The following is an 18,066-nucleotide window of genomic DNA, read 5'->3' as shown; positions in this document are numbered from 1 at the left end:
ACTTGATCTCCCATAAATTGGGAGGGATTAACAATTTAACAGTATATTTTTGTGTTTGTAGTTTGCAGTGTACAACTGCACCGTGTCATACTGAGAGCTGTTTGTAAAATTTTTCTACATGTGCAGGGCAAAATATTAAAAACACCTCAGATGCAGTGCATTTAGAAGTGTGAGTTTGTTGTGGCCGGCGAATGGTATTTATACACTTGTTTTCTATAGATCACATTTTTAATAACGCTAATATCTAATGATGCATTGAAGATCAGTTGAAGGAATACCCATCTAGACAGTTTAAGCTTGGTAAAACACTCCAGGAAAGACAATAAATATGTATATAAGCAAAATACATCTGTAGTAAAGCAAATAAAACACAAACTCATTTTGTCATATTTAAAGACAGGAGACAAGCACATGTTTATTGACCAAAAAAAAAAAGAAACCCACAGTAGCGCTCTGCTGCTCTTGAATTTGTCACAGTACAGCACACGTTCAACTAAAATAAGCCAAAATACGGTAGGGTTGTTGTTCCCGTATAAGCAGGTTTTTAATTACCAGGGGGAGGGAACTAACTGACATGTACAGTATCATGGCTTTGAAACACTTCCAGTCTTGAAAAATAAAATCTTTGGATTTTTTTTTGTGACAGACTATCTGATGTGAACGTGACATAATATCACGTTTTGTATTTGTAGTGATCCCCTGATGTGAAATCACGTTTTTTGAATGGTTACAGCTTTCATGCTGTCAGTGTGACGTGATATCACGTTTTTGTAGTTGTTTGACAAGGAAACAAACAAAAAAACCCACCTCCTTGCAGTAATATCCTGTCATTCCTAGTTTCTTCCTTTTTAAAAAATAAAGATAATTTTCCTCTATTACTGTTGAGTACAGCTGGTTTATTGGTTTGTATCATAGAATATACTGAAAATACACAATTGCTGACTTTATAGAGACTCTTTAGTTTGATAGAACATAAAAAACGCCTATTTTCTACAAAGATCTCTATGATGCATGAAGTTGCATTGTCTCTACTCAGCAGCAGTGGTCGTCGCGGTACAGTAGTGAGTGTGCACACTAACACAAAAGAGTAGCACTTAGAAAGAGCATTTCTGCTAAAAGGATGATTCCCCGGGGACTGTGAGATTCGAGGGAAACATGAGGAATGCTTTTGACTTGTGTTTGCATTGGATCTATGTTAACTTCTTGATTGCCATTCAGCGGTAAAGTTAGAGTTTGGTTTGAACACCTTTCTCTGCTTTACATTATGCACTTAATGTGTCTGTTTTTTCTGAATTAGCGTTCATTTCAGGAAGATTATTAGGAGAAACACAGTCTCACCCAGGCAACCGACACCGCATGATGCTAACAGTCCACGACGTGAAATAAATGGATTGCACTTGCTGTTGAATCATTCCAAGTAAATGAGGTGTACCTGCAGTGATCCCGAGGCTGAACAACCAAAAGCAAGTACACTCACAGAATTTACATCACAACTCGGCTTAGCTTACAATGAGTTTGCTGACTAACACCTACAGAACATTGTAGCTGTGCAAACAGACAACGGAGCAACAATTAGGCTGCAAGTCCAGTACTTCTCACGGCTCTCTGAGAATGAAGAGCTTTCTGCATATTGCATCACTGTGGAGAATATTGTAGCCGTTTGGTTGCGATTATCGAGGGGATGTGGAGTGCTGGCCTGCGGAGGTACTTGTTGCACCCAAGGGAGTGTGGCTGAGTGGAGGCAATGCATAATAAAGGAGGAGTCTATTGGCTCAGGAGGGAGGGATAGAGACGGTGTCAGGGATTTGAATGAGGCCAGGGATCCTCTTGTGTGGTCGTCCCCGATCAGCGGCGCTCCAGGAACCAGATCTCGTTCTGGCGGTGGCTATGCGCCGGGTTGGTGTAGCCGGCCACGATGAAGGAGTCGTTGACGCACACGCCGGGAGACTCCAGCAGCTCGGCCATGTTGTTGATCTGATTGATGATGGTCAGCTCATTGGTGGGGCCGCTGAAGGGCCTGCAGGAGGAGCAGGTAGATGAATGCAGTGTCTTACTCTGTGTTGGACATAATTTACACTTTTTTGCTCACCTTGTGTACACAATGGCGGCCGGCCAGACTTCGATGACGATGTCGCTGTCCTGAGGTTGCGGAGGCTGCGCCTGGTGCTCAGTGGGCAAGTAGTATGCCACCGTCACTTCCTGGAAGATGACTGAGTGGTTCTCGTTTGTGCGCACCACTGTTAGGATGGGCAGCGACATGCCCAGGTAGTCTCCTAAACATGAGAAATAAGATGACGTCCAAACAATTAAATACAACTCGGTTTTGAAGACACAGTAATTCAGTGGTTTTCAAAATGTTTACACCTTGCAAGTGCTGCTGGTTTTGCTTCCTCCACTTTCCATTACAGCTGTCTCGCCGAGAACACGGCAGCCAAGCCGAAGCTGTAGGAATTCTACATTTCAAGTTACGAGATGTATCAGATCAAAATACGTAGATGTTCGGACTTGTCTGCACCCCTAATCACCGTTACTGTACCATTTAATCAACATTAACAACGGCAGAACCGGGTCTGCTCAGAGCAGGTGTCCACAGCAGGTGGCTCCCTCCGCTCTATACTCTTTGTTCTGCTGACCTCCGGAGCGGCACCGCGGCTGCCTTGATTGTGTGTCCGACATGAAGGCGTAATGTGGCGACCATAACTCCGCTTCATAACACACCTCATACATACAGGAGATCAGTGTTGACAATTTAGCAGCATAGTCGCTATATTTAGGAAGCAGGGGAGCATTAAAAGTTAAGGCAGCAAGTGTTTCTTGCATCATGCATTTATTCGGTAATTAAATAAAGCGGTCCACAAAGGTGAAGTATCCACCGCGCAGGAGCTCCACCTGATTGTGAAATAGATACCCTCCTCCTTTACCTAGCAGCACCTACCTTCCTGATGAAACATGCATGGGTGTCCAAAGTGTGGCCCACGGGCTATGCATGGAATGTGGCTCATTGCAGAAAGTACAAATTGCCTTTGACACAATACATGTTACAAACGTGAATTCCACCACTTTATGGAGTGAAAGATGACATCTTTAAGGAAATATTGCATTATTATGATATATTACAATTTATTATTATTATTATATATTATCATAACAGTGCCTTATTTGGTTTTAAAAAATGCAGACAATAATATCATTTAGTGCCAATTTGTGGTAAGCATTTCAAAACCCTCCTGTATAATTTTGCGACTAGGCTAAAAAAAAAAAAAAGTTTGTGCATTCATATTTTTTCATTGTACTTTTAATGTTAAAAATCTCATGTTGTCCCTGTGAACCCAATCTCGTGTATTGTCTCGTGAGTTGCGTGTGTCAACATGTGGCTCGTACTAAGTTAATAATTCAGCAAAGGAAAATTTGGTTTGAATTCACTTTCAGCAAATCTTTGGTTAATAAATGTGCATTTGTATGATTACTTCATACATGCGTACCACTACATAGAGCCAGTACACCATCACTAGTACTCTCACACACCAGTTTGACATATTAATTGAAAGTAATGATTTTATGACTCTAGCCAGCAGAGGTTGTTGTGGGTCAGTCTCGACTGGTTTGTTGTGGAAACACCCAGCGAGAGTTCCCCAATGATATAATTCTTCTAGGCGGCATTATGCGGCTCAGTACAAGACTGGCACGGAAACAGGAGTTGAGAACAATCAGTGATTCTCTCATCCCATTAATGAATTAATTGATGAATTGTCCTCATAGTTAATGAAGCTAATGTAGTCAAATGCCCATCCCTAGTTTTAAACAGACTTACCTAAAGAGTTCTGCTGACAGATGTATCTCATTATCCTCATGAAACCGTAGCAGATGCTCTGCTCATACGTGTCCTCACGCATTGTGATGCAAGCCCAGTGGCCCTTCTCGTAATGGCGCTTCTCATACAGCAGCTCCCCGCACTGAACAGAACGGTTATTATTTTATTAATAGTTGTCAAGAGTTGTCACATGTTTATGTAAGACATCTGGAGAGAACGGCTATTCAATTCCAGAACCTTCAGTGCAGCTTTTAAATAGGATCTCAATGACGCTGTCAAGTGTGTGAGGAGGCGATGCACCACAACAAATTGACCCTGATGATTTTTGCAGCAACATCAGTGCTTCGCGATCTTTATGGCAATGTAAGCGTTTTGTGCCTTTACTGTTGGATTCTAATTTCATTTCTGTAGACTCTGCTTCATCCCTATCTTAAAAAAAACATAACTCCTCCTCTGTTGTTTGCACAACCTTTGAGACACTTTTTTCCTGCTCCATTTCTCCATGTTACTGGTGTGTGTGAGTTACAGGAAGAAAAGCTCTGACTTGCTTGTTTGGGACAGTTATCACTTTTTTTTTCTCGGGATAAAACTTTATGGTCGTTAAGCAACATTATCAGCACTTGCTTTATTAAGACCAAGTAATGGCAATCCCTACTAGTTGTTTTGTAAGACAGCTCTAGCGGATGTTGGGGGATGCTTGTTAAAACATAGCGTTTGTGAGAGTACGCGCAGGAGAAGTGGACTTATGAAAGACACGATTGGTGTCACGTGACTAAAATAATACACTGACATCGGCTCTAACAATAGAGCGCTGTAACTGTCCCTTGTTTAACTGCAGTCTCCGGCCAAGTTTCAATGGACTAATTAACTCAAGTTAACCAATTAGCCGACTATTTATATGGTCCCAGAGGGGGTTTAAATGGCTTTCTGTACTGAGAGCATGAGCACGTTGAAGAAGAATGTCATCGTCAGTGCTCTTGAGAAAACAGTGGAACCTTGGTTTTTCTTATTCATTTGTTCCAAAAGGTCAGACGAAAACCGAAATGTACAAAAAGAGGCAAATTTTCCTATAGGTAATGTAAATCCAATGAATACGTTCCAGACACCCAAAAATATTTAAAAAATACGAATTACAGAGAATAATTAGTTTTACATGCAGAAAACTATGCACGATAATTACAAAAGGATGGAACTTATTGTTGATGCGTACATCCTGGCGAGATCTAATTCACTAGTTTCTCACCGTCTTTATCATATACCTGTATGTTGTACTCGCAGCTTTCTTTGGCCCCGTGACAGGTTATTTAGCAGTCGCACTAAATAAATAAATGCGCAGAGCACTAAATAAAAAAAGCACAGACAGTGAGTCAGCATCGAGTAGGCCGCTTTGTCTGGACACTCAATTTAACAGTGGTATAGGTCAGGGCACAATTTTGGCGAAAACTGGGGCACACGGAAATCAAGGTTTAACTGTATTATAATAACAAAAAACAGTTTAAAATGGGAAAATTGCGTTTTAATTGTTGTTACTGTAACACAAGTCAGATGCATGTACCTTTTCTTTTTGTGAAAGAAGGGTGAAGGGGACGTGCTCTCTGTTACTTCGGCCGTTGTTGTTGGTGGTTAGCTGTTGAATAGGTTCTGCCATTTCTGTCAAAAAAAACCCAAAAACAAAACAACACATGGTCAGTTGAAACCCTGTAAAATCATGTGCCATGTGGTTGTCTCGTACAGAGTCCGGTTCTGCTGTTTAGCTTTGTTTTTGCTTAAGTTTTGGTCTTCTCTTGCACATTTACAACATCCAATGAGGAAAACATCCCCAGTTGACATCATGTGTGCTAATGGTGGTGGTGTGAGAAGGTTGCCAGATGGGCAGAGTGCGGTGCCAAGACATCACATGGAGTGATACTGATTAAAACACTCATTAAAAGCTACCACTGTCAACTAGAATAGACCTACTGAGCACTCCATGCATTGAATGTATTTTAGCAGTTGAATTGTTGTAAATAGGTAAGGTGTTCCAGACAGTCACCTATTTACAACAATCCAACTGCAGTTGAATTGTTGTAAATAGGTAAGGTGTTCTAGACAGTCACCTATTTAGAACAATCCAACTGCAGTTGGATTGTTGTAAATAGGTAAGGTGTTCTAAACAGTCACCTATTTACAACAATCCAACTGCTAACTAATGAATTATGATGACTGAAAATGAAGTCCATTAACTGAGATTAAATAATGGAGTGATGTGAAATGCAAGGCATTACACCATTCAATCACATCTCGCATCAATATGATGGGAGGTTCTAACTGGGTCATATGGATCTGTGGTGTTAGGACCGACTGCCAAACAAAGCCACTGCATGTAACAACCAACTGGAGTTGCCGTCCACTCTCAGTGCAGACGCACACAAACAAGCTAATCTAATGCCGTCAACAGTCAAAACACATACAGTACTTTGGCTTCTCGGCTTAGAGAGTAAAGCTGAAGTCACATCCCACTTGGCACGTTAGGCTGATGTTCAACTTATCTGTGAGTCACAATGTTTGGAAAATTGGACATACACTTTCTTCAAATGTGATGCAAGAAGCACTCTTGCATCAACTACCAAAAACAACTATATTACTCAGTCAATCCATGTTAATTGTACTGTATTTTTGGGTACATCATCATGACGCCAGCAATGGCAGACAGCAGCCTTCATCCCCCCCACGCTTTTACTTGGCCTGTGCCCACATCCTCTGCACTGCATTAAAGTGTAGGACTTAGCAGCGGCCATGTACCAGTCCTCACTAGGTAGCTAATCTCTCCAGCAAGCCATTTTGTGCTAAACCCTCATTAGTGCATGAGGAGGAACATGTGCAGTGTCTGTTGTTGGGATCCTCAAGTGTTCTAGTCTAGGACTGGTCTCTTGCGCGCTCTATCGAAACCAAACCACTTCCATATTACAGCGGTACCTCCCCGTCTTCCCTTCTCCTCCGCCTTCAGCCATGCTCAAATACCGTGCGCCGTGGCGCGCAGTCGCAGGAAATACACGTCATCAACTATGATTTATACCGTTACATAAAAATTTATCGCACAACCCAAGTTTTGGGCTTCTCCACTGCTTAAACTGTGGGCAGATGACAAGGCCACATATAAGATATTCAGGGTTGATGGACAGCCATTCCATCCAACTGCATTGGGCTCCACCAGTGAAAGGTCAAGTCCACACAAACATGGGTATCACTTCATGTATTTTTAAAATTTTTTTTTACATGTTTTAGCTTTTTTTTTCAAAGTGTACACCAAAAACTGCCTGGATAAAAACTTACCCAAAACTCAGTTCTCAGTATTTTCAGCAAAACTATGTTGGTTTGTTTCTGTGCCGTTATTTGAATTTATATAATGTCATGCTGTATTTGATCATTTATATAGTCCTTAATTACCACCAGAACATGTCCAATGATGCCTTCAGTGCACCGATTTAGGGCTGAAACTAGTGATTACTCATTTAATCTGAACCTTGTTTCGATTAACCAAATTATCAGTTAGGCCAGGGATCGGCAACACGCGACTCCGGGGCCGCATTAGGCTCTTCAGCCTCTGCTGCAGCTCCCATCGCCGAGCGCACCGAAGTAGGAGAAATGTGCATTTTCCAAAAGAATACGAAATAGCTGACTAACTACAAGTCTGTGAATGCATCTAGACTGTCTTCTGACTGCTGATTGGATGAGCAAGGGAACGGGAGGTAGGCTAGTGTATACAGTGAGTCTCAATGGGGGAGGGAGTTTTGAGTTATCTGAAGCAAGTTACTGTGCAGTAAAATAAAACTATGTAATTAATGAGAGCATAGCAATATGTTTTCTAACGCTGTTGCTATGTGCTTGGAGCCCGTGACACTCTAATCGCCGAGGTGGTTGACTCCAGGAGAGGCAGATAGTGTGCCACGGGAGCTGACTGTGCATTGACTGCTTGTGACTGCTGTGAGGTGGGGCGCACCTTTTAGGAAAATAAGTCACCAAGAGGGTTTGGAAAGATTTAGTGAGAAGAGTTGGCAAGACTGGGCTACACATGAGATGGGAAGGAGGGGGAAACCATTCACAGATGGAAAGAATAATAAAAATATCAGAGCATCTATTCTCCCAATTAAAAAAAATAAACAAGAAATGATTGAGGAAATGAAAGAATACCTCTGTCTGCAAAGACAGTCAAGGACAGGACCAATAGAATACTGTAGCCATTGATGACAATTCAGCACAGGTGTAAACGCTATTGAGCAAACAACACTGATTTGCAGAAATATGAAATCTGATGAGCTTTCTTTTATTGGCTACGTTTAATTTTAAACAAATATGGGAGCCACTCAAAAAGGCTTGAATGTTGAAATGATTTCAGAGTAGGCCTACACATGCTCACTGCACTTCTGTTTGTTGAAGTTTTCTTGTTGGAACAGGTAACATTCAAAAAAAGATACCAATTTTTACAAGTTTTATAAGCAGTGTAATGTTTGCAGACTACATTTTTTTCTACTGGAAGAGGAGGCAAAAGGGCTCTTTTGATGCTTTTATTTTGTGACACTTATTCAATGATAATTTCTTCTTTTATTTATTGTATTGTTTGTACAGTCAAAGCTATTAATATTTATGTGGCAATTGGTCCTGTTTTCTTTTAAACGCAATGTAGGTGCCAAGTTAATTGTGTTGTATTGAAACAACAGGGAGATGTGCAGGATTTCATTACATTTGATATTCACATCAGCTAGTCTGCTTGATGCAAACGAGGTTCGGACCTTCAATGTGGAAAAAAATTGCATAAACTGACCGTACTCAATTTTAATTGAAGAACTCTGTCCTAGAGGTTCAAAAAAAATCAATATGAACCAAAGAGTTAGTGGTTTGGTCTCCGCAAGGCAAACTTGGAAAACGATTTCAAACGCTGCGTTTTATTGCCTTTGTCAAGGCGGGATTGAAATCAACTTTAGCTTTCCTCAACTAGCTCATTGCTGCGAGCTGAAAAGAGTGAATAGCAAGCCTTGAAAAAAACGAGATTTGAAAACTGCTGTTAAATTAGTGTAATGCAGTGTAATGTTGATCATACTACCTCTTAGGTTGCAGTCCTACACAACACAAATACACAGATATCCACACAGGGCAACAAAAAGCCAATTACAAGAACATAATCTGACTATTTTCCAAAGAGAATTTAATTGCACGTGATTTCTGGTTGATTACGTTCTAAGCACACAACCACATGACTGTATGGACACAGTTCAGAACACTGACAATGTTTTTCTGACTCTTCTGTCTAATCATTTCGAACAAAGTTATCAGTCAGAACAATTTGGATCATTGTTTTTTGAAATATAAAATATGTCGAGCATAAGTGGAGGGGGAAATTATTAACGTGTTAAAAACAGGAAGTAAACAAACCATCAGTACAGTAACTACCGAGCCATGGGAGGAAGGGGTGTATTAAATAAGCTTTGCTCCTTCCTGCTCCTTTTCGAACATATTCAATTGTGCAAGTGTAAACATATGATAAGCATGTTCGAAATCAACTAAACCATTCCAATTTATTAAATGAATGACAGCAGAGAAATTTGCTGCCCTGGTAATGACCGATTTGTCTTGTTTTGCAATGGCGCCATTGACTTGTGCACATTCCATTAGGTTCACCTGCACAATCTAATGAGACCCAATCCAAGAGCGGCATCAAAAAAAAAAAATCAAAATCATGTACTAATGCTAAAATAATAAACACATTGTGAAAATAATGCTTGTCAATACAGAACATTATCTTAGGTGTAGACACAGCACAGCTCTTGTATTGGATCGCAACTTTCATAGCTACTTTGACAAACTCAAAGGAGAGGCAACATTTTTTTTTTTTATTGCGCTTTTTATCGCTCAAACTTTGTGGTTAGTTGTGCTATTTTGTGTTAACTAAAGTGGCATTATGGCTGTTTTATGAAAACGATTAAGACTTTATGCATAAGCCACCTGATGGAGGCCCCTGCATTAGATTGTGCATGTGTACCTACCGTGGGTTTACTTGTTGAGACCTGACAACAAACCTTATGTTAGGTTAAACGGACTGAAATGTTTGTGTAGATTCTCCGTCACTCAGGTCATTGTAACCCACAACAGCTGAATCAACTTTTTTTTGTAGTTCAAGACGTCTCACCTTTCATCTAAAAATACTTCTGATGTTCTGTTTGATTTTGAACATTTTGAATAAGTTGCTGAGAATCAAACGTTCAGATGGAAGAAGCCTTTGGATTAAAGGTGAAACGTCTTCCAACTCCAACATGAGTCTTGTTGTCTTGGAATAAATAAGGGAAGAAACACAGTATAACATTCAATCTATTGATTTTTTTTTATAATTCTGTAAAAGTACAGTGACATGCAGGTAGGTGGTATCTTCCTGGGTACTCTTAGGTCCCATATTTGGAAGACTCAATGTAAGACTCAATGTAGTGCTTTTACATGCCACCTTTTTTGTTTTTTTACTATTAGTATGGCCTTAGGGCCAGCGCATTTTCTGTCCTGGTTGAAACTGGTTTATGTGTGAAACTAGGTTATCGTAAATGACGGTTAACAAGTTGAAGAAGTTTAACTTCAATAAAACAAGCCCAAACATGTACTTGTTGTTTTGCTTGATCTTCTTAAACTGTAATAACACCCACAAGACGGATACTAAAATTAAGTTTAAGTGTAAAAAAACATTCATTTTAACATTTCGACAAGCAGTTCACTACTTTTCTTGTCTTGTTTTCTGTTACCGTTTGAAACTTCCACCTGGTGTCCCCTGGCAACGTCTTGCCAGTAATGAAGCAGCCGATCGGAGTCGTCGTCCATGGTTTCACCCTCCTCCAGGCTGCCATTGCCGGAGTCTGACGGCTGGTCCTCCGAGAAGGACTCCAGGTCCTCCAGGGTGATCATGCCGTGGCGATCGGGCCCGCCGTCGCCTCCACTTCCACCACCGCCACTCATTTGACAGCCACCTCGGTCCATTTCTTCACGTTCGACTAGCGTCTGAATAAAAAACGGCCTTGTGTGTTGTTTTAAAACTAAAAACACACAATGGTCGTCAGTGAATATAATCTTGCAATCCAATTTGGAGAGGTTTCCCTACTTTGCTGTTGCGCGTCCAGATTAAGACTACCGCCGCTCGTCTGTCAACACATCGGCTACTCCGCAGCTGCATTCAGCCATTGTTTTGCCGCTTTTAAATGTCGACTAACGACACATATTCCGTAGTTATTGTTTAGTTTAGTGTTGAAATAGCTACAAAGTAGAAGCCCGTCTTCTCCTTGTGAGTGTTCTACACCTACGGCGAACGCGATGTTTATAGCAGGAAAACATCCAACCGTGTGACGTTGCAGCCTCACCACAGCCACTCCTCCGCCCGCTGCTGCCAAGACGATAAATAGTGCCAATTCCAAACAACACAACCTTATTCATTAAAGCCACATACGTAATCAACGATTAATATACTCCTGAAACCCATAACTAAAATAAAAGTTGCAGTATGTATTTTTTTTTAAATATATTTATTATTTTTTATATGTTATTTTTGGTCCAGTTAAAACAGACTTTAATCCATTTGCTCTGCTTGTAAGTGTGAGCACAGTCCAGGGTTGGTGTTGTTGCAGTTGGTCAGGTCGGTTCAGCAAAGTTGAGTGCCCAAAAGAATGAGGTCAGCTGACTACCTGAATGTAAGGAATGACCAGGTTCATTATTGCAGGATCCTGGAGAAATGTTAATGCAATGTATGGCTTCAACGATTCTTTTCTTAGTCGATTAATCTGAAGCTTGTTTCGATTAATTGAGTAATCGGTCAGGCCCTAGACCAGAGGATGTTTTTTCATCAAGGGCTACTGACTGAAAATCAAAGGATGTGGGGGGCCACTTGGCATTTTTATGTATTTTGAACATTTTTTTAAAACGGCTAAAAAAAAGTTATATTTAAGAGGAAGTTTTGTTTTATCATTGGTTATTAGTATTAACATTTCAGTTTCTTCTCTTTGCATTTTGCCTTGTTGCTCTATTTTTTTATACCATTTTTGCTTTTATTTATTTATTTATTTATTTTTTAGTTTTAAGTTTATTTTTACAATGTGCCTCAGGCCATTAGAAAACAAACCGTGAGGTCCAAGTGGTGCCGGGGCCCCACTTTGGGCAGCCCTGCCCTAGATGGACCAAATCAATAGGAAGCAAACACAAACAGTGGTTTGGTCCGCAACATATCAGAGAAGAGGCAAAAAATAGTCACATGTGAGAGGCTGAAATCAGAGGATAGTTACATTTAAAAAAAACAAACAAAAAAAACAGTTAATTGAATACGCTACTACTACTACTACTACTACTACTACTACTACTAGTTGGATAATAATAAATATATAATTTGATTAATTGTTACAGCTTTAATGCAATGCTGTCACAATGTTGTGACATTGCCGAAGCTTGTGGGGATCCATGACACAGCTAATGTTTGCCGTAATTAAAGCTAAAGACGGTTTAAACAAATATCAAGTGTGACTTTTTTTTTTTTTTGGCCAGGCAGTGTAGCTCTAATTTCCTTTATTTTCACATCAACCCTTTAGTCATATTCACATTGGAAATGGATACCATAAGTTGTGGAGAAAAATATTCTAACAATGTGAAATGAAGACAAAGATCTGCAGGTGTCCACCCAAAAGAGGCTTTCCAACTCAGATTTTTATACCTATCAAATGCAAACGAATTACAGTACATCGATAAACATCCCCAAAAGAACCCTATCCCATCAGGGGCTGGTGTGCAAGAAGTTACAACAAAAGACGACAATTGTGGGATTTTTAAGGAACCCACACTGGTCCCTCACACCTCACCAGGGACAGTGACTAAAGCAGCAAATTACGGACCAGAGGACATTCTTATCCTGCAGCCCGTTTATTTTTGGTCCTTTGCATATTGTAAAAATAAAAGAAGCATATATTGACCAACATGAGATTATTTTTCTCATCCTAATTCAACAACAAGAGTCCCCCGCATCCCTCAGTTTTTCTGCATGTGGCCCTTTGTAGAAAAATTGATCTTGAGGGAAAGGCTGAACAAAACCATGATGCTTTGTTTGAGCTCGCTAAATGCTTGATTCATCCACGGTACCGAGACAACAGTGAACTCCTCAAACATTCAGCATAGTTCATTGTGTCATACGTATACACCATATTCCCTTCTACTGTAACAGATGATTACTCTACGCAAGACCTTTATCTAGGCTTTTGTTTGTACAAGTGAATTTTTATGGTCACGTGCATATGTGTCATCATTTACCATTTACTACCCAACTTCAGTGCGTAACAGGCATTTTTACCATGGGTGAGACTTTTTGATTTTAATGATTTTACATTCTGGGGTTTTTAGTTTACCTAGCCCTGCCATTGGCTGGTGACCAGTCCAGGATGTACCCCGCCTCTCGCCTGACGTCAGCTCACCCGTGACTCTAATGAGGACAAGTGGTGTAAAACATGGATAGATGGGTGTAATATGTTACATTTCAATGTTTTGTCAGGAGGGATAGTGGCATCCTTGGCGCTTCACTCTGCTTGTAACAGTGAGTGTGTGCATGGTTCATGTGATTTTCCTGTGCCAAAAGCTTTTAAGAAATTGAAGACAATGTGACACCTGAGTGGTTTGTGAGCACACACAGTGTACTGTCCTGTATGCACTACTGTTGATGGACACAAGATGATAAGGATGATAACATGTCCATGCTTTGCTATGTTGTAGTATTTTACCAGTTTGTCTTTGGTAGATAAGAGTTCCTGTCTGAGGCTTTGAGGCTTGTCATAAACAAAGTTGAACTTGTGCAGGAGCGGTCAGAGCAGGCAGGATTTTGTCTGATGTGCAGCACTGCGGGAGCTGGCCTCCATGTTGCACCCTTTCACATGCACGTAGCGAGAGGACATTATATAATACTCGACAGTCTGTGGGGTAGTTTAAATGTACACACACTGTACTAAGCCCACTGCTGGAGACTGATAATACATTTATTTTGATTAATCACTGCATGCCAAGATGATCCTATTTAATATGTGATAAGATACCTCATCTTTCCCACACTTCAGTGAGGTCAGTGAGTTATTTTTTTTTTCTGTAGTTGTCCCCTGAAAGCCCTGTAACAAAGCGAGCTTCACGGTGAACACACACACAGCCCTCTCATTGTTGACACGCAGGAGTGAGAGTTCAGCCTTGCGCGTGTTCTGTTATTAATAGCAGCTCACAGAGATGCTTTTTCCCCCACATTCTTCACGTCACTTAACTCCCTGCCCAATCAACCAATCAGCTGCAGTAACTCTCCTCTCCTCCATAGGTTACGGTGCCGATACTTAAATATTGTGGTGCTCACGAGTCAGTGAAGAGAAAGTCGAAGGTGCTTCCGCTGCTTGAAAGGAAGTTGCTCTTTATTGGGGCAGGCAGTGGTCAGGACGGAACGTGCAATGACCTAAACACACAACAGGAATGAAAGGGGGATAACTACAAAGTACACTAACCATGGACATGGTGTCAGATAAGACAAAAGAGATGACCACTGCACACTTTAAGGAAAACTGCACTTTAAAATTTTTTTTTGCCTATCATCCACAATGCTTCAGACATCAATGCATACACTACCGGTCAAAGCTTTAGAACCCTCCAATTTCTGGAGTGTTAAGATGGTCTGTCTCGCGTCCAATGTTAATTCCCTTCATTATTGCCCTTTTTGTAGCAACAAATTACTTTCTCCAGTACAATGCTGTTCAACTGATGATACTGATGTACCACAGTGTGTTGCGAACTGTTTTTATGCAGCCAGAGGAGGTAGTACGTACTCCAAAATAAAAAACGCCTTTTTTTAACTTGAAAAAATGTAGTAAAAGTAATATATTGTATGAATGGATATATACTCAATACAGTATAGATACATATATAGCTTATTATTTATGCACATATTGACCACAATTACGATTAAAAATATCATAAAAATGTTTCACTGCCTTTACTTTGATAAGCATGCACTGGAATCGCCTGTCTGCCTTGCTGGCACTTGCACATGTGACCAGATACACGACACGTCTTGTGTTGCCTTTCACTTTGTTTATTATTGGGAGAATGAACAATAGCTCGTAAAATGTGTAGTCAATTGACGACAGCCAGCATGTGTGATCACTCACGTTTCAACCTCATTCCACTTTCTGGCATTTTTGTTTACATGCCTGGCTGCCGGCATCTAGCTAGCTCGTTTTTGTTGGGCTTCGAGCTACGCTCATCATCTCAATTTACTTTTTGAAAGCGTCACTTCACAATCTTGCTGTTTTGTTATCATTATGGTACTTATGGCTCGTTTTCAAAACACTAGTTATGTGTCGAAGTTGTGCAACAGAATCACGTCGTGTGTGCAGCTTTAAGACAGTGACGCTATCACAGGGGTCTCCAACAGCTAGCGCCTATGCTAGCAGTAGCTGGCCAGCTGATGTTGAGTAGTTCACCAACGAATATTTGCTTCACCTCTTGGTAAATGTTCTATTCAAACACGACACCTGTATTTAATGACAAATGAGCACACTGAGCGGAGATGTGCTTTGTAAATAATGTTTAAATGTTTTTCAGTTTAAATGTTGGCAGTGCTCTCAGCAACTTTGCCAGTAATTAACAGTTTTGCAATGTTCTCCATTCATGGTCTGCTAGTTGTTGAAAGTTAAAGTTGTTGAAGTTAAACAAAGAAGTTAATAAATAAATAAGTCAGAACAAATTGCTATTTGTTATTTTTTTTTAAAATGCAGACGCTGCAGAGGCACGACACGGCGGCGGCAGTCCGCCCTCCCGTGCTGCCCACCACCACAGCTTCAAAACATCCAAGGGGAAACCCTGATTTCTGCAGAACAGCTTGAAATTGTTGACCCATTTTGTGGTCCCTGAAACAGGCGTTTTTGTATAATTCTGAAATACACACACCACAGAAATGGTCAGAGTACTTCGGAAAAAAATGCAATTTAAAATAGTTTCTATATTGCTATGTGAAATCAATGCGCCGAGGAAGGAAGTTCCGGTAATGCTTAAAATGGCCAAAATACGCAAAATACTGTATTACATCTTATCATGAATATACCATGTTACTACATGGTCACAGCATGTATATAAAACCATAAAACCTTGTTGGAGGTTTTTGGAGGTGTTTTAATGGCAGGGTTTGTAGGCGGCATAGGTGGTTCCCAATAGATAGATAGATAGATAGATACTTTATTGATCTCCAAGAGAAATTCACTTTCCCAGCAACCCTGCAAAAATGTCATACTGTGAGTGTGAATGTTTCTATATGTGCCCTGCAATTGGCTGGCGACCAGTCCAGGATGTACCCCGTCTCTCACCCGAAGTCAGCTGGGATAGGCTCCAGCATACCCGCGACCCTAGTGAGGATAAGCGGCATAGAAGATGGATGGTTGGATGGATGGATGGAGGGGGGGGATCGCTTTTTCACACGGGGCCATGTTGGTTAGGATTTTTTTTCTCCCTTAATAATAAAACATTTCATTTAGAAACTGCATTTTGTGTTCAGTTGTGTTATCACTGACTAATATTTAAATTTGTTTGCTAATATGAAACATTTAACATGTGACAAACATGGAAAAAAATATTCTGGTGGGTTTCTAGGGCAATGTCGTCATTACTGAAATTGAAATTGCAATGACTGTCTGAGGCTGTGGGGCTGAATAGATGTCGCCAAATTGTCCGTCTGACAAACTGCTTCTATCTCACCTGCTTTCGTGCCAAAACGAGGACAGGAAGAAAGAAAAATCACATCCACCCCGAATGCTATTATTTGTCTGTTGTTGGAATATACTCTTTCAGTTGGTGTTTGCGAGCGTGGTCAAACGAGACATGTGTGGACTCACTCCCATCGCTCCCCTTGATTTATGTCAGTGAAATAATGAAATGCACCTCCCCGCTCCCCTCCAATATGACAGGAAATTGCCAATTATCGATGACCTACATACTGTGTCTGGTCTCATTCTCTGCCAGGTGCTGGAGAAGTTCATGTCTCGTCTGGTCTCCAACCGAGCTATGGGACACAAGGATTTGAAGAGTCTCACCAAATACCAGCTCATCCTTGCCAGGGATCAGTTCCGGAAAAACCCTCCACCCAACATCAAGGCATGGACTCTCAAGATTGTTAATACCACGAATTTACCCCATCATTTTTTCACATCACTATTTGTTTTGTAAGCTAACTCTTCTATTCCTCAACCACTGTTCACAAAAGGGCGAACATTTGTCAAAACATGCACCACTACTGTGTTGCCGGTGTTATTATTTTTTCGACAAATACACCACATGATGGTGCCATTATTAAACCCCAGAAGTGGTATTGACTTGAATTTTTTTACAGCTCAGTCTATTGTGTGTAAAATTTGAGGAAGATTGGTTGAAAAACATAGCTGACATCAAGCGAAACATCTTTGCAGGATCAAGGATGGAACCTAGCATGGGCCGTTTGTCTTATGATTATAAAACTGATGTATCACATGTATGCATGTCCTGACAGTGCTTTTCCCCCCCAATAGCTTTAAAGTGTTATTTGTTCTCTCTGCAGGGTCCACAGCAGGGGATGCTGGAGGGAGACTTTGCACTTTGCATTAGCCTGTATCATGGCTATGAGCTACTCATGCAGATGGGACTCAGGTCACTCTTTTTTTACATCCAGGGAATCATGGATGGATCCAGAGGTTGGATTTATACAAAAACCCTCTTGGGAGCTTTTGTTCCTCATCCTCTGTATGATTTACCTTAAAAACACTGTTTGACATCTTCATCATGTGTTTGGTTTTTAGAAATGTCTCGGACCAAGAATGAGTTGCAGAGGACTCCTGTCTTCATGGACCTTTACAGTGAGATGGAGGCAAAGTTTGTGAAGCTACCTGGTATTTGAACGCTTTTTAATACAGTATTGTTCAAAAGTCATCATTTATGGTATCCCATTAAGCATAACACAGGCCACAGTCAAAATGTTGCTTGTTTGTAAGCATACATGAGCGCTCAACATGGACCAACGGTGTCTCTTTCTTCAATTTTGGTGAAGTTAGGACATTTTTTTCACTTAAGATACAGTTGATGCCTGGTTATTCACGTTTCGGTATTCACTCCTCTGCATATTCTCGGATTTGTTGCTTTATTTATTGTACTTTTTTTTTGGTAACTTAAATAGAAAGTGGTTTGATGGCACTATCTGCAGTAGAAAAATAATACAGAAAAGA

General features: G+C 40.6%; 2 protein-coding genes across 5 annotated transcripts in view; one reads left to right on the top strand and one right to left on the bottom strand.

Moving 5' to 3' along the window:
* Positions 1-18,066, top strand: part of fancm (FA complementation group M) — a 46,575-nt gene that overhangs the window by 2,551 nt on the left and 25,958 nt on the right. For all 4 annotated transcript variants that reach the window (XM_054795439.1, XM_054795438.1, XM_054795437.1 and 1 more), the window contains exons 5-7: positions 16,835-16,966; positions 17,406-17,538; positions 17,644-17,733. In XM_054795439.1, the coding sequence (XP_054651414.1) occupies positions 16,835-16,966; positions 17,406-17,538; positions 17,644-17,733 (355 nt within the window). The remainder of the gene's footprint in view (positions 1-16,834; positions 16,967-17,405; positions 17,539-17,643; positions 17,734-18,066) is intronic.
* soul3 (heme-binding protein soul3) lies at positions 380-11,169 on the bottom strand. Its single transcript, XM_054795447.1, has 5 exons — positions 10,573-11,169; positions 5,367-5,461; positions 3,812-3,953; positions 2,090-2,273; positions 380-2,017 (listed from the first exon to the last, which is right to left on the bottom strand). Exons 1-5 carry the CDS (start codon positions 10,802-10,804, stop codon positions 1,846-1,848), a joined length of 825 nt encoding a protein of 274 aa, XP_054651422.1. The 5' UTR covers positions 10,805-11,169; the 3' UTR covers positions 380-1,845.

Source organism: Dunckerocampus dactyliophorus, chromosome 13, assembly GCF_027744805.1.
Source record: "Dunckerocampus dactyliophorus isolate RoL2022-P2 chromosome 13, RoL_Ddac_1.1, whole genome shotgun sequence".
Classification (NCBI taxonomy): Eukaryota; Metazoa; Chordata; class Actinopteri; order Syngnathiformes; family Syngnathidae; genus Dunckerocampus; species Dunckerocampus dactyliophorus.
Note: the sequence above shows the minus strand (reverse complement) of the source record. Positions and strands in the feature narration are given on the sequence as shown.